General features: G+C 40.8%; 1 protein-coding gene across 1 annotated transcript; it reads left to right on the forward strand.

Moving 5' to 3' along the window:
* The first annotated feature begins 17,752 nt into the window (after positions 1–17,752).
* On the forward strand, positions 17,753–20,432 carry gsc (goosecoid). Its single transcript, XM_073465420.1, has 3 exons — positions 17,753–18,068; positions 18,741–19,000; positions 20,283–20,432. The coding sequence occupies exons 1-3, from the start codon at positions 17,753–17,755 to the stop codon at positions 20,430–20,432; spliced, it is 726 nt and encodes a 241-aa protein (XP_073321521.1).
* Positions 20,433–24,483: the final 4,051 nt, after the last annotated feature.

Consider the following 24,483-nt stretch of genomic DNA (forward strand, 5'->3'; position numbering starts at 1 on the left):
GCAGGCTCGCTCTAAATCCACACGAGGAGAGTGTCGGAACAGAAGAGACATCTAGATCTGCAAGGTTTCGACTCTAACATGACGGCGCTGGTTGGACCACCCGTAAGGATCAGATAAGTGTATGTGGCAAGCCTGGCCCAGATCAGCATGGCACTTGGAATTACACTGATGTTGAAGCCCCCCCTTCCTGCCTCCACAGCCATATAACCACACTGTTCCCTTGTAATAGATTTCAGCAGGTTCCTTGCTCTCCTCTGCGCTTGTTTATTATTGTTCCAAATGACAGAGTGCAGAGTTTAGGGTGGAGCATCAGGGCTGAGGGTGCTGCTGCTGCTGAGCCTGTTCTATACTTATAAGAACCAAATGTCCTGTCAGGGAACAGGAGAAGAGGGAAAACTTCTGAGGTGAGAAGGCCTTCACATGGACAGTTATACGATTGTGAGTATGTGTGTGTGCTCCACTGAAAACCAATCATTGTCAAACTAGAATATGCCGACTGTCAGTCCACTATCAGAGCTGAGCTTAGGCCCCGCGGCTCAAGAGGTTTATGAGGTTTTAAAAGCCACATTTCCTGAAGGTGCCGTCCGTCCACTCATCTAACTGTCCTCAGTCTGACGAGCAATTTGCTACTGACGGCAGATGAAACCCCCCAACACCACCAAACGCTCACACATGCCTGAGTGATCAGCGTGGGTGAAGAGGCTGTCCTCCTTGTGTATGGCTCCATGGCCTCTCAGACCAGCTACACCACCACGAGCAGTGTGATTACTCTGCTGGAGAAGCACCACGCTCCTCCTGAATCCACTCCTAGTTCCTTTATAAACTGTGCAGTCAAAAGTCATCTCATGACATTTTCCAGTTGGAGCAGGTCCAGACCATGTTTTCATTCATTCATTTACAGAGACCCAACATTTCCACCATGAGGCGAGAAAAAACAGCCTTTTAACAGGTAGAAACCTCGACTGGCTGAGTTGAGAGATAATAATCATAATCATAATACTGAAATTTAATAATTTTTTTATTTTTCTAGTGATTTACAATAAAATATAAAGTCCAGTTTTGATGTAAATTGAAATTTTAATCAGCAAATTATTGTTAGCGTATTATAGTTTCATAACTCATTAAAATCATTTAAAATGTGTTCATAATGTCAGCTCTTCTAAGCCTTTTTCAGTTGAGTCCATTTTCAAGTTATTTTTGACTAGAAATGAGCTGAACTCATTCAGATTCAAATACCCAATACAACAACTGTGATATTTAAAAACCTGAAAATGAAGATGAAAAGTTAAATTTTAAATCTTTTCATTTCAGTGTTGTGATACATCATCCAACGGGAAAATACATGTCAGTCTGACTGAATTTTAATACTGGCAGCATGGCCCATGATACATTGCCATATTCTATCTTACCAACAGTTTATCAGCAGAAAAATCCATCAATTCTACAATATCAATACCATTTTACTAATCATGAGGAGCGCTAGTCGGCCTGTAAAAATTAAATAAAGCCCTCTGTTCTGCAGGAACCTCCCAAGACTCAACACCAGGGACTGATCATCAGGATCTGATGTCCTCTGATGACCATTCTTCTTTTCATTTGTCTCCTTGTGTCCCTCGTCTTCAACTGAAATACTAAATAGCTGGAAAGCCCCTTTAAGTACTTCTATTGTTACCACATGCATACTTTATAAGTACTTTTACTTGTAGGCAAACAGTTATACGTACAGCACTATACAGTACTCTGGTGCTTTTACCTTTTAAACAGTTGAATGTAGGACTTTATGTTTTTACAGTGTATTCATGAGGTCAACATGTCTCCCACCACTGAGAAACATTACACTTGACCCAACTTGAAAAGGAAAACACACACACATGAGGATTATCTTTAAAAAATATGTCTGAATGTACTGTAGGACATTATTGGGTTCTCTATCTCAGTACTTAAAACATTTCCCTGTTCTGTGTCTCATTTGCTGAAGCTCTCCAACCTTGTTCTTCCATCACATTATGGTCAGAGGCTGTGGCTCTAACCCCGAGATTGCGATCGTCTTCTTGGCTCTTCAAAGTAAAACTTTCAGCAAGTTTATTTGATTCTTCTCAATTACAAAATGTTTTGCAGGATAATAACTAACAGGATGTGAGACATGAAGTCCAAAGAGTGAATCTGTTGGTTCGGATTAATTTTATTTTCTCTTCTATATTTCTCAAATATTACTTTAGAATTAGCAAACCCCAGCAAACAGGCCACGGGTCTCATGTTTTCAGTTAGTGTGTGTGTGTGTGTGTGTGTGTGTGTGTGTGTGTGTGTGTGTGTGTGTGTGTGTGTGTGTGTGTGTGTGTGTGTGTGTATGTGTGTGTGTGTGTGAGAGAGAGAGAGAGAGAAGCAGTTTTTTGTCAGCACCCTGTGAGATAGTTACAAAAGTTTAAAGGTGTGTAGTTGAGATCAGAATGAAGGCTGAACATGGGTGTGGTCCAACATGGACACTGAGTACTTGTCCAGATCCATGATTCCATTTGACTTTTGATTTTAATGTCAACGTTCAGTTTTCAATTTAAAACTTTTCATCAGCACTGACAGTGATGCTATCATAAGACTTTTATGTCCTGATAACTGTCATTTACATGTTTTATGAGGTGGGCTGAAGTCTCTGTCAGCATACATGTCCTTTGCTGTACAAAGCAATGTAGTTTTCAGCGTTTAAGACATGTACCTGAATGCTCCATGAGGTCTGTTTAAGTGTGTCAAACTGAGGCACAGACAGACAGCAGAGAAGAGACGCACATACACATCTATCTACATTATCATCATATCAAGTTCTTATGGTTAACGTGTCAGCAAATTTCCTATGTACTCATCCTGCTGACATGGAGCAACATGAGTGTTGGTGTGGTGTTCGGTCACCTGATGAAGTCCAATATTCCCTCTCCTTTAGCTCTGGTTTGGTTTCCACCAAACTCTGGAAAATCTTGCTTTGTGGTCACTGAACCCTCACTTTGTTCAGCTCACACACAGCTCGAGCTAGCTGGTCACCAACCTCTTCTGTTTGGTGCTAGGTTGGTAGCACACTGCGGGTTTTAGAGGGTTTTTGCGGAAAACAGCTGCTGGTGCTTGAAATGAGATTGAGACTCATCCAAAACAGTGAAGCTGCCTGACTGAACTGCACAGTCTGTGTTTAGTCACTGTCTGTTTGTTACTTCACTTTACACATGACTTTATCTTCTGTTGATGAAATGTCTTCGAGCTTTACAGTTCCTTAAACCACATCTTCCAAGCTTCCCCTCAATCGGACTATAGTGCTCCCGACACCCCCAAACACACACACACACACACACACACACACACACACACACACACACAGCTGCAGGTCTAATGGCTTTAGCACTCTAAGACGTTTGTTCCCCAGCCTCCCTCATTGTCAGATTAATTACAGGGCTACTTATTAGTCCATTCTAATTGAGATGGGATTAGGCGGCTCCCTGGGCTCCAATTGGCTCGTCTCAGTGTTTTTCAATGGACTCCACTGAGGAGGCTGCAGTTTGCATTTGTATTGACACTACTCAGTCCAGCTTCATTTGTGACAACAGCTTAACACTGACTGGATCCACAAATGGAGAAATGTTTGGTTCAGGGAATATATCTTATTTATCCCAAACATTGTATGAGCCCCAACATAAATAAATGAATAACTTTGAGTCAGAGGGGGAATCAAAGTGTAACCTGATATACAGACTTTTCAACAATTGATTTTTCAAAATATCATCGCTCACCACCAGAAAGCGGCCTGAGTCTCTTTAGCAACAAGGGGAAACTTTATCCCAGAGCCCCCTCCTTCTCCTGGGCAGGACGCTTGAATTTCACTGCTGATTTAATAGAAATGAAACAGGATGGATTTGAGGATATTTCATTAATCTTCCTTCTCTTTCATTGAAGAGGAAATTAAGGCAAATAGAGTTCAAAACAGACTTTTTTTCCTCTCCCTTCCTCACTCAGGCTAAAGTATGCCAGGGACAATTCTCTCTCTCTCTCTGGAAAGTTAAGACCCAATTAGCCGGCCAAATTCCTGGCTGATCCCTCCGACTGAGTGGATGTGTATTCGGCTGCAGGTGTAAACATTAGCAGAGGGGTTAAACTACCAGGGATTTACCTTCCAGCCCTTCTCTTCTCTCTAGGATCCTGAAAACAACACATCTAAAATATTCCAATATTCAGCATGTGTTATATTTCATAACACGGCTCGTCAGATGGCAGCAGCAGATAGACAGGTCAAAGGTCATTATATGGATTTGGACCTGTTTTCATCAGCAGTGTAAGAAGATCCTGATACAGTAGCAAAACCACTATGTGAAAATACTTTACTGAAGTAAAAATACATAAAGTTTTATCATCAACTTTTACTTTTAGCTAAAGTAAAAGTGCTGCTGTGTGATGCCACTTTATTATATTATTATGTATATCATATTATTGCTTGATTAGTGATGAATACACATACATAATACCTAATGTATGTATTTTTTCAAGGTAAAGGTAATTTAAAGGGGGCTTAGCTGTAAACTGGACGGTCAGAGGACACTGTGTTTAGAGACCTTACTGAGTAAATCAGACAGAAACTGTAGAAACAGGATTTTGAGTTAAAGTATTTTGTTTTTTGTGACGACCCAGTGAAAATAAAATGAAAATGAAATGAAGATGACTGGATTTTACTTTTTGGATAAACTGTTACATTAAGTAAAGTATAAGTACCTCAAACTGAAGTAAAGTACTACAGCTACTGTTACACTCCACCACTGATCCTGAACAAAGGCAGAGTTTCTTCTTCTTTCTGTTTCTTTGCTTTGTACAGGTTTACATATATTTCAGATGTGTATTGTCTCCCAGTTTACATTTGCTGTTTTGCATTAAAGCATTTGATTGTGAGGAATGAGAAAACCATCCTGTGGTTTATAGACGCTGCACATCTCTGTTATTTCTTTGTGTTTTCTCACAGAAAGAAAAAAAAAAACAGCTTGTGTTTGGAACTTTTTGCTGTTTATTCCAAGTTCTATTGTCTGCATATCTTCCAGATGTTTCCCATAAATGCATATTAAACAGTATTACATTAACCATAACATAACCCAGTGATTTGGTTCAAGGCTATCGGTAGAATGCCCACATGCTTATTGAATTACCCAACCTGTGATAGAAATCTGCAGCAGTTACGTGCCAATAACAACACACAGAGAGGGTCTAATTTGACAGGGTGCAGTTTAAGGCTGAGTAAAGGTTTTAAAGCATTACTAGTCGATGTTTACTGCAACAGACACAGCAGCTGTAGTGAGATGATTTCAGGCGTTACGTGTTGTAAATGGGGGAGACAACGATGACTCGCTCAGGATCTGCTAAACGACAGTAAAAACAGTAAGCTCAGTATCTGCTGTGAGGTTTTTCTTCTACAATATTTGTCTGTGTGATTAAAATACATTGGAGTGATTATTTGAATTAGCCCAAAACCAACTCAGTAATTGAATTTTACACAGATTGTTGCAGTAAAAGCCTCTCTCTTCCTCCCTGAGAGTGGGCTTGGAAAGGAAGGGGGGAAATATGGAAGTTGACCTTGTAAACTCCTGGGAGAGAGCGCAGCTCCAGAGGGCTGCAGGGCAAAGCTCTGACAGTTTTCAGCTGCGGGGAAATGCTAATATGTATTTCCAGGATTATTGAATTATGTATATGACAAACGTCTCAAGGAACGCTCAGCATTAGCTTCAGGTTTATGAGCAGAGCCTGGTCATCTCCATGCTCCAGTTACCCCTAATGATGGTAATTATTACATGGCTTAACTGTAATACTGGATTGATTCTCAGGCTCCTGAATAACCCCTCATGCTGGCACGCTGCACCAACCCCCCACCCCCTCTTCAGCTGCCCAACAAAAGCCACGTTGAGGCTGGTGAACAAATGCGCCTCGCCTCGCTGAGGGGTCCCTGGAGCGGGCTGGCAACCTGTGTGTGAGTGTTTTTGATGGGGGTTAATACTCAGGCCATATAAAGATGGGATTAGGGCCCAGGCTTACACAACGAGGAAGAAAATTGAAAGTTTGGAGGGAAATATGTGGCTAATTCCATTCTGTCATCAGTGGATATTAAAGATTTTCAGCCGCTCTGTTAAATTATTTGTAAATCACAATGGTGGCACTGTTAAAATCAGCTTTAATTTCCAGGGGCAAGAAGTGAGCAGAGAGTTTAAGTGGGGTATTGTCTCATATCAATCCCTCATAAGAGCTCAAGGTTTTTAAAGGATTTATGTCATTCTGTTGAAAAGTATCCGAGCATTTCCTCCTGCTTGATTTCCTTTATTTTCTTCACTCAGTATTCATGTGCCTTGTGTATTCGTCCATGTGAACTATAATAAACAGCTATAGAATGAAAAAAGTTCTGCAAATTGAACACAATATGTATGAAGCATGTTTTCTCCCTGCACTGTTGGCACCTGTACTGGATTAATGGGGGACCTCTGCCAGTAGCTCGACAGAGTTAAGCTTCCAGATTGAGTTACACACAGGGGTGGGACCCACGCAGGCCAGGTGCTGGCTAGGTAATACCTCCAAGATCTCAACAATCTGGTTCTGTTTCAGGGCTGCACCGTGCTCTCCTTCCCCTGCTGCCCTGGGTCTTGGTGGTATGCCACCACACTTGGTATTTATCAAGCCTCTCAAGGTACAGTGGAGGTAGGCTGCGAATCACTGCGGCCCCACACTTTAAAGTGGAGGGAACAGTTAACAGAGTACACAGGACACCAGACTCCAGCAGCCTGTAGCAGCAGCTATGCTTCAAACGTAGCTAAGTTTGTTACACATTAAAAATAGGTCGTACCATACAAATGAGTTACGATGTAGATGTGAGATAGACCTTCTGCCTCCTCTGAGCAGGTAAATGTCATGTCTTATTAACCGTTGCTATGGCAGTATGGTTGGACAAATGGCAGTTGTGAAGACTTAAAACACTGAAATAGATAAGTGAAGAGGGATATGAGGAACAATGTGCATTGAAATGACATTAACAGTAAAGTTAACATTAGTTTATTACCACTTGATGTCACTATTGCATCTTTGAGAAGCCTTGAATGGGCTCTGACATCATTCACACCACAGATCTTTAACAAATACATGTTTTGTTCAGTAGTAGGCTGCGTACTAATTTGTTGATTTTTGGTCACTAATCAAAGGAAACACATTATTAAATATATTATATGCAACATTTCTCCAATAAAGTGTCTTAAAACGACCAGACCTTTGTTCTTTATTAAGCTGTTATATTATCCCAAATGTTCCAACAGCGATCGAATCCAGAGACATTTTTGCAAAGGTCAGGGTGCGTTTCATTTCCTTACCTGTTGCTACAGCTGGGAGTCTGTGAACAAGACAAAATGTTATATAAATAAAACTGAAACATGATTAGCATCAGATACATTTTCATCAGCAGTGGTGGTTGTTTAACGGTGTGTTCACCACCGGCGAAGTATGTTTGACCAAATGATCATTTGTGTTTTCTCAAGTTACTCATGCGAGTGTTTGTCCACCCCTGAAAGCCAGATAACTTTACTGTACATTAGCTGTCAGCTAAGTGTGTGTTTAAATTCAGGTCAACCTCCTATTAAACTCAGCACTCACCACGGACTCTGGTTCTCTCTCTTCTTCTTCCCCTTTCCTCTCTGTAACGTTACCTTCATTAAGTCAGTAAAGTACATTTCCCATTCAGCATGTGAGTTTTTTGCACATCACATGAGCTGACATGTGGTTTAATACTCTCAGGTTGAACAGATACAGATACAGGAAGCTACAGATACTTCTGTACCTCCTCATCCTCAGTTGTCTGCATACGTGTTTCGTCCTTTTTACGCAACATATCCAGACTCTATGTCAGGTGCATTCACATCTGGAACAAAAATTATGAGCTAGGATATAAATAATGTGGATGTGACTGCCCAATCATTACCATCAGAGCAACTGTCAGCTTTGTGGCCATTGTTGGACTCTGAAACCAAACCCAGACCACTGAGGCCTTGTATCACAGGGAGTATTTACCAAGTCAGATCTGCTGGTCCCTGAAACTGATGCTTTAACTTTTCCCTCTGTTATTGTAAGAAAGTCTATTGGTTCTGTAGTGTTGTTCACCTTGTTGATTTACTGTCCACTGCCTCTTTATAATTTGTTCTTTATTTCACATCTTCCTATTTGTACTTCAGCTCCTCCACTGGTTCCTTGTTGTTGGGTCTTTTTGTTTCTCCTCCTCTGAGAGGGTCTTTCTGCATCTATCTCCATTTATGATTTTTTTGTCTTGACCTGGAACAACACTTGAAACAGTCCAACAAAGTCCAACACACAGAATGGTCATATAGTAGTGGTTGTGTTGCTCAGATGTAATATGAATGAGCCCGTCTCTAAATGTGGGTCAAGTGAGCTATTTAAAGTTGAACAGTTGGTAAATATTTAGCTCCGTCCTGTTCAAATATACTCAGAGGAGTTTCTCTGCTGACGACAGATGGCTGATCAAAAAGACGACTGAAATCAGAAAAAGAGGGTTTATGGGAAATGTGGTTTGTGGAAATGACAATTTTGCACAAAATGTTACTGATTTCCTACTTTTTGCGCTCAGGTCAGGCAGACTGCAGCTGCCTCACCACTGCAGTGAGAACAGATCCTAGATCAGTATTGTGTGATAGAGGTGATTACCACCAGCCCTGGATACTGTCCACGTCTGGGCCTTATACCAGAGCTACTGGAAGCACAAACACATGCTGAAATATGCCGCAGCTGAGTACCTGAAAGCTGCTTTATGTCATCATGTCACCTCTCTCTCCATCATTTGCTCCCCGTATCTCTGATGGCAGGTCCTCCTCCTGCTATCTGAAAGACATCAGAGTACTGAGAGTGTCTTCATGCCTTATTTTCTACATTGTTGTAATTCAGTGAACACAGATTTAAAACATTACCTTGTCTGTGAACATTTCTCTGGGTGACTTTAGGCATTTATTCCTCCAGAAGGTCTGGTTCTGCACCCGGCTCTCTCCTCCAGAGCTTTTTTTAAATATAACTAGTAACACTTTTCACCTGATATCAACCTTTACTCACATGAACAGGTCAGATGCTATTTATGATGATGTACACTAACTTACATGTAGATACAGTATGCTCATTCCAAAGCAGCATGTCATAGAGATTTATGACCGATGACGAGTGTCGATGGAGAGTCTTATTGCTGTGGGCGCCCTACAATGGTATTTCAGGTAGCGTATGGCTAACGTTGACATTAGGCACTAGTTTTTGTAATAACCACAACCATATATAATGTGTGCAAGATGTTAACCGTGAAACATCTCATGTAGAGCTGTATGATGACTGGAACAGAGAAGTATAATGAAGTGAAAACGTACATTGAGCAGTCAGAAGTAAAGGGAGCTGGATGTAAATATGCTCTAAGTGCCTTTTTCACACTCTTTCATGGGAATCCTATGTGAATATGTAAAAAACATTTTAAAGTGCCGTGCAGTGTTGAGTTTTAGATTCTAATGTGTTGAACCCATGCTGGCTGCCTCGGTGCTGACTTGTTTTGATAGAATAATTCTAGGTTCCATTATGTTCCTGCCACCATCTGCAGAGCTGATTTGAATTTCTTATAATTCCAAAGTGTGTTAAGTAGCACCTCTGTGAAAAGACGAGGGCAGTCAGAGAGCATGTTTCAGACCTTCTAATGTGTAAATGTGTTTCTGATCCTTGACATGACACGCGGTCAGACAGCAGCGTGCAGATGTGTGTGTGAGTGTGTTTCCTTGATCCTGCCACATGACTGGCTGCCTGTAATCAGTAATTACCAGGATTGGCTGATGGATTCTGGTTATAATGAATGATTGATGACCCCTGAAAGAAAGAGGCTGGGCCTTTTCTGTCCTCTGACAGCATGACGTTAGCACTGAATTGAAACCATTTAAGTTGAAAATGACTGGACACAGGCAATGGCTCAATAGCAGGTACCATACTGCCATTTTGAAAATGGACGTGTTTGCATTCGCCCCCTCTTTGAATAGTCTGTATATTCATGTGACTCCTGAAATCTGAACTCTTGCTGCCGCCAACAGCTCAGGGCTGTTCTTAGGAAAATCAGCCCAAATGGGAGACAGACTTAAATGCCTCTAAAGTGCATTTCATCGACAAAACCACAGGAAATAAGAACACACTGATTTGTTTGCGCTGTTTTCATTCTCTGTTAAGACAATTTCAACGTTGAAATCAATTTGACTGGCAGAATTTATGTGAACACTCGAGGTCCTGTGTTTGTATTTTTGGTTGACATTTTACTGAACAGTTTCATGACAAGAAGAAGAGAATTTCCTCCCAAGAAGCATGAAAGCTTCAGTGGTTTCAGCAAATGGCAACACAAACAACATGTGTTTACATTCAAGACACAAAGCCCTGTGAGCACAGTAATGATAGGAGGAGCAAAGGAGGAAGTCAGGTGAGGTCAGGGCCCTGACACACCGGGCCGACTGTCAGCCGTCAGCCAGTGTCGGGCCGTCGGTGAGCATCTGTGGCCCTAGTTGTTGCAGTGTTTGCCGCACTGTTGGCAATAGTCAGCCCATGTCGGTGGATTTTCAGCTGACTGATGTGTACAATCGCCAGCACAGCCTGTCAGTTACAACAATCACTCTGATTGGCTGTTCAACAAATCGAATCAGTGCAAAAGAAGAGAAACAGAAAAATAAAGGGAAAGGCCCCCGGAGCCTTTATATATATATAATATATATATATAATTTTAATATATATATATATATATATATATATATATATATATATATATATATATATATATATATATATATATATATATATATATATACATATATATTGTGATTGTACGTGTGTTGTGCTGTACATTTACACGGTGTACAGTACATTGTAGATGTAGTTACACTGGAAGTGGCTAACTAGTGTAAAGCTCCTCTGTGTAGAGCAACAGTTTTAAGAAATACAGATATTTACCCTTTAAAAACCTCACGGGAACAATGTTAAAGTGTGAACTTGATCACAGCATCTGTCAACTTGTTTTGTTGGTGTTTGTTTTCATATGAAGGCAAATGAAAATGTCCCACACAGCTGCTGCAGTGTGTGTGTGTGTGTGTGTGTGTGTGTGTGTGATGTGTGCAGTGTAATCTCTGATAGTACCACCAGGAGTAGCCAAAGTCAGACATTTTCAGATCCTCTTCAGAGGGTTGGTGAGTTTTCTTTTGTTTGTTTTTTTGGTACAAGACATTTTTAATCCCACATGGTTCACTGACTCATACTGAAGGAGTGACGGGAGACAAATGATCCTGTGTTTTAATCAGTATATTAATGTGGTGGGGCTCTTCCTCTTTCAGTGTGCAAAGTTGGTGAGTCCATATAACTGTTCCAGTTCCTTTTGTGATTCAGATTGATAAAATGGCTCTAATGAATTTTCCTCATGCAGCTGTGAAAGAAGACCTGTGTGTCTCAGAGAAGACACGGACTGTCAGGAAGCATTGTTCATCACCACCATTTGGTTTCCAGTAGGCAGAGGCCTTTACGTGCAGGGATTATTCCGTTTACAACTCACTCAAACCTCATGTGTGAAGTACAAGAGTGCTGAACAAAAACTACATTTTGTGATTCGTGTCCTTTGATGTGTGAGCAGATATTACATTTGTGGTCAGGCCACAGGCACTTTGTGGTTTTGTTTGAGAACCAAGCAGTTCTACAGTTCTCAAACAAAGTGTGTGAATATGTGTGTGTGTGTGTGTGTGTGTGTGTGTGTGTGTGTGTGTGTGTGTGTGTGTGTGTGTGTGTGTGTGTGTGGAGAGAGGCGATGGGGGTGGTTCTGGGCAACACATGGGCTTCATCGTGGACGGTGAACGCAGCCCTGGCCAGGCAGTGTAGAAGGCTGCAGCCTCTATATGAACAATACATCTGGATGTCTGTGTGTGTGTGTGTGTGTGTGTGTGTGTGTGTGTGTGTGTGTGCGTGTGTGTGTGTGCCTGTGTGTGTGTGTGCGTGTGTGTGTGTGTGTGTGTGTGTGTGTGTGTGTGTGTTGTAGGCCAATGTAGTGAGGACACTTAAGGTTATTAAGAATTAAGGTTTAGGTTATGGTTAAAGGAACAGTTCACTCAGTCATCATCTCCTCCTCCTGATGATATAAAGTCAGGTGAAGTCTCGGAGTCCACAAAACATTTCTGGAGCTTCACAGTAAAACAGAGTTGCAGCATTCTGCTAAACAACTGAAGTAGCTGGAGACTTGATTAAAAACGGAAAAAAACAAAACATAAAATTAAATAAAATGTCTCCATACGTCTCCTGAAGCCCCGAGATCACAAACGGATCTGAACAGACTTTATTTAAGTTGAATTCTTCACTGGAGCTGCTGAGCTAACAGTGTTAGCGTGCACCTAGTCTGAAGTGGGTGTAAGAGCGAGGCTGTAAATAACATATTTTCAAATCAATTTGAATTCTCAGTGCTTGGAGCCATTTTATGTTTGTTTGTGTGTGTGTGTGTGTGTGTGTGTGGGTGGGTGGGTGTCCACCATGATAAATGGGATTTAAAGAGGTCTGTTAATTAAGTTCTCCAAGTCTCCTTTCAAATACACAGGAAGTAAACACACACACACACACACACACACAGTCCTGTCTGGCACCGCGCCAGCCTGTATGTGTAACTGTGTGCGTGTCAATCACTCACATTCACACACATACATTCATTGTATTGTATTTCTTTGAACACCTCTAACCTGCATCTGTTTCAGTGTGTTCACAGGATGGACAAGATAATGTTAGTTCAGAAGAGACTGAGAAATATCAAAGGTTATGATGAAAATACTTTTAATTGTAAAAAAATAATAATAGTGAAAGTCAGAGTGAAGGTTAGTAAAAGTAAAAGTAAATCATGTCATATTTAATTATATCACAAAATATGGTCACACTATAATAACCATCAATAAATGGTAAAATACAGTTAATTAAACTTTAGTTAGCAGCTATTTCAAAGTTAAATAATAAAATGCTTTATAAACCATTTATAAAGTAACTGTAAAGTGGTAACTTTACAATGCACAACTGCTTAATAAACGGCTTATAAAGCAACTATAAAATGTACTATTTATTAAAGATGAATATCATCATATCATCAGTGTTGCATGAAAGTTGTTTATTTAAAATGATAAATATAAAAAGGAACAAATGGTTCTGTTTGTAATCTGCTAATCTAAACCATCACATCTATTGTCTATCTGTGACAATTTGATGATATACTTTATAATATAAATGTGTTTATGAGTTAACATCAACTAGAATATTATACGTATTAAAACCAGATTTTGAGACAAGACACGGCATCAAACTGATAAAATTTCAGGAGCCACCAAAACACCCTTATCTCATCAGTTTGTATTGTGCTTTCATGATGCACATTAACAAAACAATGTCCTGATCAGTGCCAGTGTTCCAACACCAAGCTAACACAAACCAGCTAACATTAGCTTCTTGATGGGTCGTCTGTGTATGATGGGTTTTGAACCTCAGAATACTGTGTCCAGCTCTCTTTTTCATTCTTCATGCAGATACGAGTACAACACAAAGAGACTCATCCTGGGAGTCACCTGCACCCATTCATCCATTCATCTGTGATAACATGTCGGTGCAGACAGTGCTGCAAACATGTCCCTAAATAAAGTGTTTTTACTCAGATGTCAAAGGTGGAGTGAAGAGCCCGCTGTCATGGGGTGGGTTAGATGCCATGAAAGATAAGTTCAAGTCCTGCTGACTCTCCCACCCTCACACATCTGGCCAATCACTGCCTGAAGTAGTGTCCGACTGTTGGAGCTTCAAAAAGTAACAAACATTTTACAATTTTATCATCTATCTATCTATCTATCTATCTATCTATCTATCTATCTATTTATCTATCTATCTATCTATCTGTGTGTGTGTTGGGTATTTTCGGATGTTGTGATTATGTAAATTATGCAGATGCTGCTGCAGTCAGATGTAAAGAGACATCAGTGTGAAAGCCTGGACAGCCTCACCATGTATTTATCCCCTCTCTGAAGGATGCATTACCAAGTCTCCCTGTTTTATGTGCCGTATTTAACCAGGTTTTACAGATCAGGGCTCTGATATATAAAGATGCATCTGCTATTGTAGCTTTGTGAGTCTTCAGCCTCCATCTGCAGCCTGATTGACGCTTCTATTCACCTATAAGTGCTGCCTTCACTGCACTTTTCCTCAGCTTTTATTTTCAAATGGACGTTTCGTTTTACAGCAATCCCTTTTGATTCGGTCCTTTCACTGCCACTTGGAAGTAGAAATATAGAAATAAATGTGAAAATAATAACAGTATAAGGCTGTTTTTTTCTCTCCCACTCTGCACTGGGCCGGAATCACAGTGTGACTGTATTACAGAACAGCAACAACAACGTGTTTCCATATGAAAAGGACACAGGCAGAGCTCCCATCAGACTCGTGGTTGCAGCAGAGGATGAAAAACTCATCACACACAAAGTAAAATGTGCCACCTTCAAAATGGACCCACCTGCAAATGATTTGAGCTGAAATATAGATAGGGAATATAATTTAAATCTTATTTTAAACCTAAAAATCCAGTTTTGATTGTTGTGTTACTACCAGCGTGTATAGAATAACTATAACCTAAAGTGCTGAGTGTGACTGAACTCTCCTCTAACAGAAGTGATTAAGAGCTGAGAGATTTTCATCTTCAGGCTCTGAATTAAACAGTAAAGAGCATTAATCCTGTGCTGATGGAGCGCTGCCTTCAGCTAACAACAAGTCTGTTAACCCCCACATTCCCCATTCAGCTCACACTCTATAATAACATCATTAATACATGTACATGTGTAGTTAACTACACTTTAGTTGAGTCACTTCACTGCTAACAAACAATACAAAGTCTTAAAAATCATTGATTAAACAACTATTAATAAATACTGTGCAGGTCCTCTATAATCATTATTATTTTGATGACCATCATAAAGCTGCAGCTGATGTTTATAAAGCTTTACTGTTGCTTAATAAATAGTTTATAAAGCATTTTATTGTTTGTTAACGGTGACACAACTATTATCTAAACAATAATTCACTTTGACTTTATCCTTTATTAACAGTGGTTATTATAAAGTTGTATAAATATGTACATTTTTACACATTATAAAGTGGACTGGCTCAGTTGATGTAACATTGAATTATTAATTCAAGTTGAGTCACACGTGGAAAACTGCTGGAAAACAAAAAACAGCCACTCTGTACATATATGTAGAACATGACTGATGTTTGAAGACACTTTTCATTTTTGTGATTTTCTGAACTTATTTGTCATTTGTTGCCTCCAGTCAGTTCTGGTCAAACCAGTGATGGACAAACATTTATAATGCATGTAACAATGGTGGTAGTGGTAACAATGAACACAGACACGTGTTATGGTGTGATGGTGTTAAAGGAACCAGATCGAGTGGTTCACTTCTTCTTCTGCTGGCAGTGAGGACAGAAACAGTGAGGACAGAAAGGGAGAACCGATCTGTGGCTGGTCTCTGAAATAATATCACAATATTTTAGGCTGAACTGTGAAACAGAATAAAATCTCTAGATTTTAAAACCTCCTCTAAATCCTTCCTTAAATGTAGGACTGAGCGACGAGATCAAACCATTTCTGACCACATAATAATCTTTAGTTAGAATGATAGAGACTGTTGGTACTTTGAGGATATATGAACACGATGATCGATAACCATCAGTGACGTGGAGATAATGACTAAAGACGAGTATTAGAAGAAGCAGCACAGTCTGGTGAGTTCAGAAGATGACGTCACTCTACTGTAATGAGCCTTTAAACCAAGAAAAAACAACATTTATGACACATCATCATATACAGCCTCATATCACCCTAATGATTTAACACCAGTGTATTTGCGGCCCTGTGATCGGCCGGTCAGGTGTCAGACACGGTGTGTTGTGGTCAGCACAGAGAGATTTATATATTAGTAACAACATGAATGATCCTGACTGAGCAGCTGAGAGAGTTTCAGCAGCGAGAGCAGCCGAAGATCCGCACAGAGAGACAGAAAGAATTCATAAAGACAAACACAGTGTAATATCACACACAGACACGAGGCATCATATCCAGTTCTAATTATATTATCACACTGTGGTTATTATAAGGCTGGATGTGTTTCAGTAGTTTCATAGTTTTGTGCTCTGTTAACTGATGACTGAAATACATCAGGACACACTGAGCAGGTAACTTTATAAGCTTCCTTCTGTCCTCTCTGGTTTAATGGGGAGTCAGCAGTGACACACAGTCAGTGTGTGTGTTCACCTGTAAACCGATGGACTGTAACTCAGATGATTAGACTCGGATGTTGGAGGCATTAATGGAGCACATAGAGCTCTGCGGCCGCAGCTCGCTAATCATTTCTCATCTCTAACTAAGCGGCGCAGTTTCAAATCACAAACTTATCAGTCAGCCTGACGTGAGCATGTGTTAAGACCCCTTTGAGTGCTAAATGCAATCACGAGTCCCATTAAGGTCTGAACTGGGAATCCACGTTCCTCCACAGCCCCCTGAGCACCGCCTCCTCCACCACTCAGCCCGTGTTGATTAGCGATGTAAATATGCAATAAGTTCTCTCTCGGCTGAATGGAGGCGATAATGGGCCGTTATCTTATCTCGGTCAGGGGGGAAATGTTCGGCTGTTGTTGACCCGCAGAGAGAAGCTGCTGCCGCGGAGGAGGCGCGCTGATCTGCGCCCCGCGGAGAGCCGAGCGCACGGATAATGAAATGAAGGCCAGATATAATACTGAGCGGCTCCTGTCCGACATGGAAATATGGTTAATATTCATTTAGTGTTGGAGAGGAGAGAAGGAGGCAGGCAAACAAATAAAACCTCGATGACAGTTTCACTGCACCTACACTCACATCATGTGTGCAGATGAACAGGCCGTTCACTCATTCATAAGAATTATAATAATCATTCACACACAGCAGCGATATTTTCCTCTTTATTAATCAGATATAATCCAACATGTTTTATTTATTTTAATCAACAGGCCTGGAATTACGAATTACAATTGTTTAATTAATAATCACATTTAAATCTAAATGTACGCGCTGAGTTTCCTTTACTTGTTAAATTACTTGTTAAAATTACGCGCAACAGAAACTATTCCCCTGCTCTGACCCAGGTTCTCACTTTATGTGTTGGTCCAGTATAATTTGTAGATTCTGATGAATCCCTGTGTTCTGACTGAAGGCCCAGTCCGCCCTCACCCTCATCTATAACCAGGCTCCTTACATTATGATGCCTTCGCTGACAAGGAAATAATCGGATTACTCTGTAGAAGAGCCCGTGTGACCCGCAGCACAGTTTCCAAAAGTCTGCAAACAGTGCGGATAATCTTAATTGAATTAATTCTCAATACACAGACCTGTGGCCGCTCACTGCGCGAGCTGCAGCAGCTGATCCCAGAGCCGCCGCTCCGCCGTGACGTCAGCAGCCTATAAAACCAGCCCTGCTCTAACTGGTCCCACTAAACCCAACAGTCGGATTCGCGCATGCAGGGAAGAAAAGTAGCCTCCAGAGTCATCATGACGCAGTTTTAGGAGAACTTTTTCCCCGGAACTCTTTCAGGAGGACATTTTATCTGACCGAGCACTTTACACTCTCTCCAGTTCTGCCCGTCCTGTTCCGAGCCGCCGCGCACCGGTGTGATGCCCGCCGGGATGTTCAGCATAGACAGCATCCTGTCCGGCCGGCCGAGCTGCAAGGAGCCGCTGCTGCTGCACCGGAGCGGCCCGGTGGTGCTGTCCGCCGGCCTCACGGACTCTATCTACACCGACTACAACGGACTGTACTCGGCTACTTGCGGACCTTCTCCCCCCGGGATTCAGTCCGTGAACGGGACCAGGATTGGATATAACGGTTACTACTACGGACAGCTGCACGTCCAGGGCGCCGGAGGAGGTCCGCCGTGCTGCAGCTCTGTGCCCGGCCTCAGCCCGCAGCAGTGCCCCTGCATCCCGGCAGGTAGGACAGCCAGACTCCCGCTCACTTTGCACCAACTTTGGCAATTTTAGCGTGGAACTCCTCAAAAATCAGAACAGAACCGAGCTTTTAATTAGAACATTTTCCTCAGTAACAGTAACGAAAATATAAACCAGTGTTTTTACAGACTGTGTAATAAACCCCCAAAATGTAAGATCACATTTTATTTCACTGACTGATTCCTTAAAAGTTTCCATGTGTCACATGATGTTGGACATGTTGTTGTCTTTAAATCTAAAGACACATTTACTTCCTACCACTAAATATTTATTTCTAATCTTCTGCGTAAAATAACCGACCGAACGTTAAATTACGCACAAATGAAATTGTGCAGTTCTGCACACTGAGACCTGGGACCAGGTCCAGACACCGGGACAAATATCATCGTTGTTTTCACAGGAACATACTCTTATTTAAAAAGAAGAAAAGACTGTTTGAGCTGTTTTTTTTTTAGTATGATCTAAAATATTCGCGCATAAAATGACAAAGTTTATTCCGAAGTTTCAAATGTCCGCGTCTTTACGCATCAGCTGTGATCTGCATGAACACAAGTGAAGGCTCAGTTTGTAATTATCATTGTATATTATCTGATCCATCATTAACACTGTGTACGTGTGTGTGACTCGACATGTCTTCTCCGCTCTCACCGTGCAGGCTACGACAGTCCGGGCTCGGTGCTGATCTCTCCGGTCCCGCACCAGATGATGTCCTACATGAACATGAGCAGCCTGTCGCGGACCGAGCTGCAGCTCCTCAACCAGCTGCACTGCCGCAGGAAGCGGCGGCACCGCACCATCTTCACCGACGAGCAGCTGGAGGCTCTGGAGGGCCTGTTCCAGGAGACCAAGTACCCGGACGTCGGCACCAGGGAGCAGCTGGCCCGCAAAGTCCACCTCCGGGAGGAGAAGGTCGAGGTCAGTGCAGCTTCCTGCGTCCTTTCATGAACTCCACTGATTCTGATTGTTTTAACACAGACAGAACCGAGTCAGCTGCTCTCATCCTACACTTCAGAGTAAAGACACAGAGACCCGTTCACATTATTATTATTATTATTATTATTATTATTATTATTATTATTATTATTATTACTGAATTTTAAGATGAGAACATTGTCAATAATAATATTATTTTGCTCTGTATTAAACCTGCGGCTGATTATCTGTCGGCGCAGGTTTTCATTCAGTGACTCTGATACTGTCATGATTATAAAATGATTATTGAGCAGTTAAATGTTATTACCGATACAATCAGTGACTAAATATGAAACTAAGAACTGAGGTGTAATTAAATGAAATGGAATCATCTTGTAAAGCGAGATGTTTCAGCGCAGACCTGCAGGTTACTGTCTGGAGGAGAAGACAAACACTAAGACAAGAAAAGAAAGAAAATAAAAAAAGATAAATGAGGAGCAGACTGTGGTCCCGGCCTCTCTCTCTCTCTATCTATCTCTCTCTACAGTTTCACGGCTCTTCATCCTAATTTGAAATAAAATAAATAAAAAAGGAAAACTGACGGAAGAAAATTAAAAGTAGGTCACATAAATTATCTGACTTTAAAACAAGAGCTCGGTTCTGTCATCAACAACAGGTGATTTACTGCAGCCGCAGATTTTATTTATTATTATTATTATTATTATTATTACTTTATTCTTTGTGTGCAGTTTGAATTAATTTACAACAGAGCTGTGATCATCTGGAGTCACACTGTGGTTCAACATGTTTCCATGTGGATTACAAAAGAACAAATATATGTTCTGTAACAATATAATAATAATAATAATAATAATAATAATAATAATAATAATAATAATAACAATAATAAGATGAATCTTCGGGTCCCGTTATTTTAGCGTCACAGTAATAATATATGATATAATATTAAAACTCATCCGATGATCTTCTCGCAGGTGATTGGCCATCAAATGATTTTATATACGTTTTTAAATAAAACGAAACAAAAAAATAAAATCAATTCCTAAATAAGACAAAGGAAGCTCCACATGCAGACACTGTTCCTCACATGATAAAAAGAATAAAAACCACAGCTGTGTAAAATAAACCGCTGGCAGGTCTTTATTCTGAGCGCATGGTGACTCGTGTCCTGCAGCTCGGCCTCCTGTCAGCCTCCTCCGCTCTGACGCTGCCTTTAAAAAGCCTCCTGGTTTAGAAACTAAACCTGTTTTTCTCCATCACGTAGGTTTGGTTCAAAAACAGACGCGCGAAGTGGAGGAGGCAGAAACGCTCATCATCAGAGGAATCAGAGAACTCTCAGAAATGGAACAAATCCACCAAAACGTCCGCGGAGAAAACCGAGGAGAGTAAAAGCGAGGTGGACTCAGACAGCTGATAGTGACACGCACACACACGCACACACACACACACACACACACACACACACACACACACACACACACACACACACACACACACAGTGTAGTGGACTCCACGACATGCCGCTGGTGTGACCCAACGTGTTGCCATGTTGCACAGTTGTACATATCTACATTTTATTATTGATCTGTGTCCGCTATTTATATTTAATTTAAGTCTTTTGTAGCTGGTGTTGCGCCGGGACGTGACGCCCGGCGGGTCGACTGACACGTCTGAATATATCGTAATGTTATATGTGACATTTTTATGGATATTAAATGTTGTAATTCTGGTATTTTCTTCCGTTGTAACATTATTCATTGCGCTCAGCAGCCGCAGGGGAAACATGTGGAGACTGTAAAAACACCCCGCGGCGGAGCGCAGCCGCACTGAGCTGCGTGAACAATATCACCAGCTTACTATGTTACTTTATTTTGAAAAATAAGAAAACCTACGTAAAAGGACAACGAGTATACATTAAAATACTAATGAAACACCATCAACACGTTGTCTGGTTCTTTCTTCGTGGTTTGAAACAGTAGGCCTCATGTAGACACACAGCATCTCCTCCTGCCGGAGATCAGCTCAGTGATCAGCCGCTGCATGAAGCGTGTGCGTCAGAAGTAGAACATCAGCTGCTGTCGGCCCACTTCATTGGTTTGTCGCACGGACGCTTCATGTAAACGCGCAGTCAGTGCGTGGAGCGCGTGTCCGAGCAGGGACAACGTGTAGAGCGCAGGAGGAAGAGCATCACGGCTGGTGTTACAGGACATCTGACTGTCACTGTCGGGACGTTTCACATCAGCACGAGCTGATTCTAACTTTTAAAAACGAATAAATGTCCTCGTGCTGTGAAGGTAAGCTGGAGACGCGCGCATCAGTGAGTGGAAATAAAGAGCGGTATATTATATTTGTGTCAGGTAAAATGTGATCATAGATTTTATATTGTAACTAAAGAAAAAAATTAAATCTTTGCGCCCAAAAAAAAAAAAAAAATCAAATTGACTTCTTCAGCTTTAGGACTAATCAGAGCTAAAGGTCAGAGCTCAGAGCGTCTTTGTTGTTTCATTTTATAATTTATATACGTAAAAGAAAGATACTTTATTTTATTTATATATAAATATATCTCACTAAAATATATAATAACATACCTTAATAACACAAGATACAAATAATTATAATTATGGAGAAGGCTTAGAAATATCATTTAGACCTACATGTTGAGAAATAAGTTTATTTAGTAAACACAGCTCATGATGATAATAATTATAGAAACAACACAGAGATGTGTGCTGCTGGGTGGAGGCCTGTGTTTGGTTATCTCATCTTTTCTTAAAGTCCTGCTGCAACTATAATGATCATATCTATTAGATTCAGTTATTAGTCTTAGTATGAATATCTGTCACATACAAGTGAAACACAGGCAGTCAGCAGCCCTGAAACTAATCTCGTTAAAATCTGTCATTAAAAAAAAATATATATATATATATATATATATATATATATATATATATATTCAAATCACTTGGCATGAAGTCTTTGTTTTTTATTTTTTGCAGTAATATCTGATAGGTTTTTGTATTGATCTGTTTTTTTTTTCTTTTTTCCCCATTTTTTGTTTCATTGGATGTAATGACAAAGATTAACAGAGACACCTCCGCTAATAACCTCCCCCTCTCCTCTCTCCTCCTCCTCTCCTCCTCTCCTCTCCTCTCCTCTCCTCCTCTCCTCTCTCCTCCTCCTCTCTTCTCCTCTCCTCTTCTCATCTCCTCTCCTCCTCTCTCCTCCTCTCCTCTCCTCCTCTCCTCCTCTCCTTCCCTTCTTGCTGGGCTACGGCAACACCACTTGGACAAACCACATGCAGAACCTTTGCACACCGTAATACTAGAAATAATAATGACAATCTGTTGAGTTCAGTTGTGATTATGATAACATTTGTTAATGATTATTTTGGAGGGTGAAATATGTATTTTTAAGTATTTATATTTGGGATGCGTCCGTCCACCAGTATTATAGTTAATAGGAACTATCTCAGCTGTAGTTCAGTGTAAACACAGACAACAACAAACAACTTCCTGCTTCACTCTTATTGTGGCTGTGATTCCTCTTCATGTTGCTTCTATCACTGACAGTCTTCTGACTGGTCTAACGGTGTGAAGGACAGCAGTAGTCTAAATGGTATCTATGTAAAAGTCTGCTGGCAGGTTGGAGACCTGTGCTCCGTCTGGGAGAAACAGTCGTCCAGAAAGCTAAAGAATGATGAGGCGAGCAGCCGTCATTCAGGCTGGTGTTATAATGTGTCCCTCAAACTGTCTGACATCAGTCCTTCATGCTGCTGCTATCAGACTGCTGAACTGTGACAGGGGTCATTGAAGGGACTATTTATTATTTTAAACTATAGCAACATGTTGATCTGACATATAACTATCTGACCAGTGAGTTCTGGAGGTGTCCTCACAGGGGACAAATGATTTATTTTTATTACTTAATAAATTGTTTCATTACTCATTAGGTCATCAGATGATTTTCTGTAGATGGACTCATGGATTAATGGGTGCTCGTCACCAGTTAATAAAGTAAACTGATCCTCATTCTGTTAAAATGATAATTTGCCTCTTTAATGCCCCGTGAACTTCAGAGACCTCAGACACTGGACACGCTGCAGGGACAGTCCAACTGTTGAGCCTCAAATTTTTCCACTTGAACAACCCAGAAGCGTTCGGCCCGTCTGTGTTGCTCCGGCTGCGTTCTCTCCTTTTATATATTCACATTCAGAGTGTGTTGTAGCCTCACAGTACAGCAGAAACTGGGAAAAATAACACACCTGAGAAATACTGGTTTAGATCCAGTATTACAGAGGTTAAAAAGAATAATGGAAATAACTATGAATAAAAATAAATCACACTCTATATTCAGAATTACATACATATGTGCCCGTCATCTTAAAAAAACATAACAATATGAATGTGCAGACATTCTTTAATGTTTCCATACATAGAAAATGCAAAAAAAAAAAGTTCCTCCAGTATGTCAGATTTGTTGAGAAACAGTTGGAGGTTGATGTGAACGGACACTGAACGCACCACACTCTGGTCACTCCAATCAAACTCAAGTTCATATTTTCTACAGTGGTATTATTATAAGTATTATCTGCATCGAGCAGCAGACGTGTGGATGTATATAGCATTTTTAATTAGGTGTTTCCTGACTTGAATCATAATTTGATACGGTATATTATTTATTTCCTGTTGGTGTGAACCCCTCCACACTTTCTCCATCTTTTCTTGACCTTTGGGTCGATGACTTCTGTTCTTCAAGTTCTGCTGTAATGCGAGTTATAGTACAGTGTTAATGACAGTATGAGCGGGAGCTCCTTCAGTGCGTTTGTTGGTGATTATGAACAATGTTTTATTATCAGAACTGCAGACGTGCGTCCTGACAGCTGCACTGTAATCTGCACAGCAAACACTCAAACAACAGCTACTGCCGTCACGCTTAGAGTCCAGCTGAGCTGCGTCAGAAGAGTGAAGTGAAATGTTCCTCTGAAACAAAGGATTGTTCCTCTGAGGGCTGAACATGAATCATGTTGCCTGTGTTCCTTCATTCAGATGGATTTAATGACACCTTCCTCAGGTTGTCAGAGCTTTAGCGTGTCCATATGGAATCTGTTACAGTTTAAGTGGCATATTTAATTTTTTAAAATAGTTGAGTTTTTGATGCTGGCTCACCAACAGGTTCAACTGCTCTGTCGTTACTTTTTGATAATTTGAGTCATTAAAAATGTGCTTGAGAATCCGCTGAAGATCCAGACTGCCTCGAGGAGGCTCTTGTATTTTTGTTTCCTCATATTAAAGCCGGTCTTGCTGACAGGCTGTGTCAGTTTAATACTTTTGTCGGTTTGTATTCTGCGTACAAGATAAATAAATGAGGATGCAGAATGGAGGAGAGGCTCACAGCTCCTGTTTGTCCTCGTGCTTCACTGCAGATGAATCCAGACCTTCAGTCAACAGACTAATCATACATGAACA

Source organism: Pagrus major, chromosome 5 (assembly GCF_040436345.1).
Source record: "Pagrus major chromosome 5, Pma_NU_1.0".
NCBI lineage: Eukaryota > Metazoa > Chordata > Actinopteri > Spariformes > Sparidae > Pagrus > Pagrus major.

Coding starts and splice junctions, on each gene's coding strand:
- gsc (XM_073465420.1), top strand. CDS start 17,753: ATGCCCGCCGGGATGTTCAGCATAGACAGCATCCTGTCCGGCCGGCCG. Junction 18,069..18,740: donor GTGCCCCTGCATCCCGGCAG/GTAGGACAGCCA, acceptor CTCACCGTGCAG/GCTACGACAGTCCGGGCTCG. Junction 19,001..20,282: donor TCCGGGAGGAGAAGGTCGAG/GTCAGTGCAGCT, acceptor TCCATCACGTAG/GTTTGGTTCAAAAACAGACG.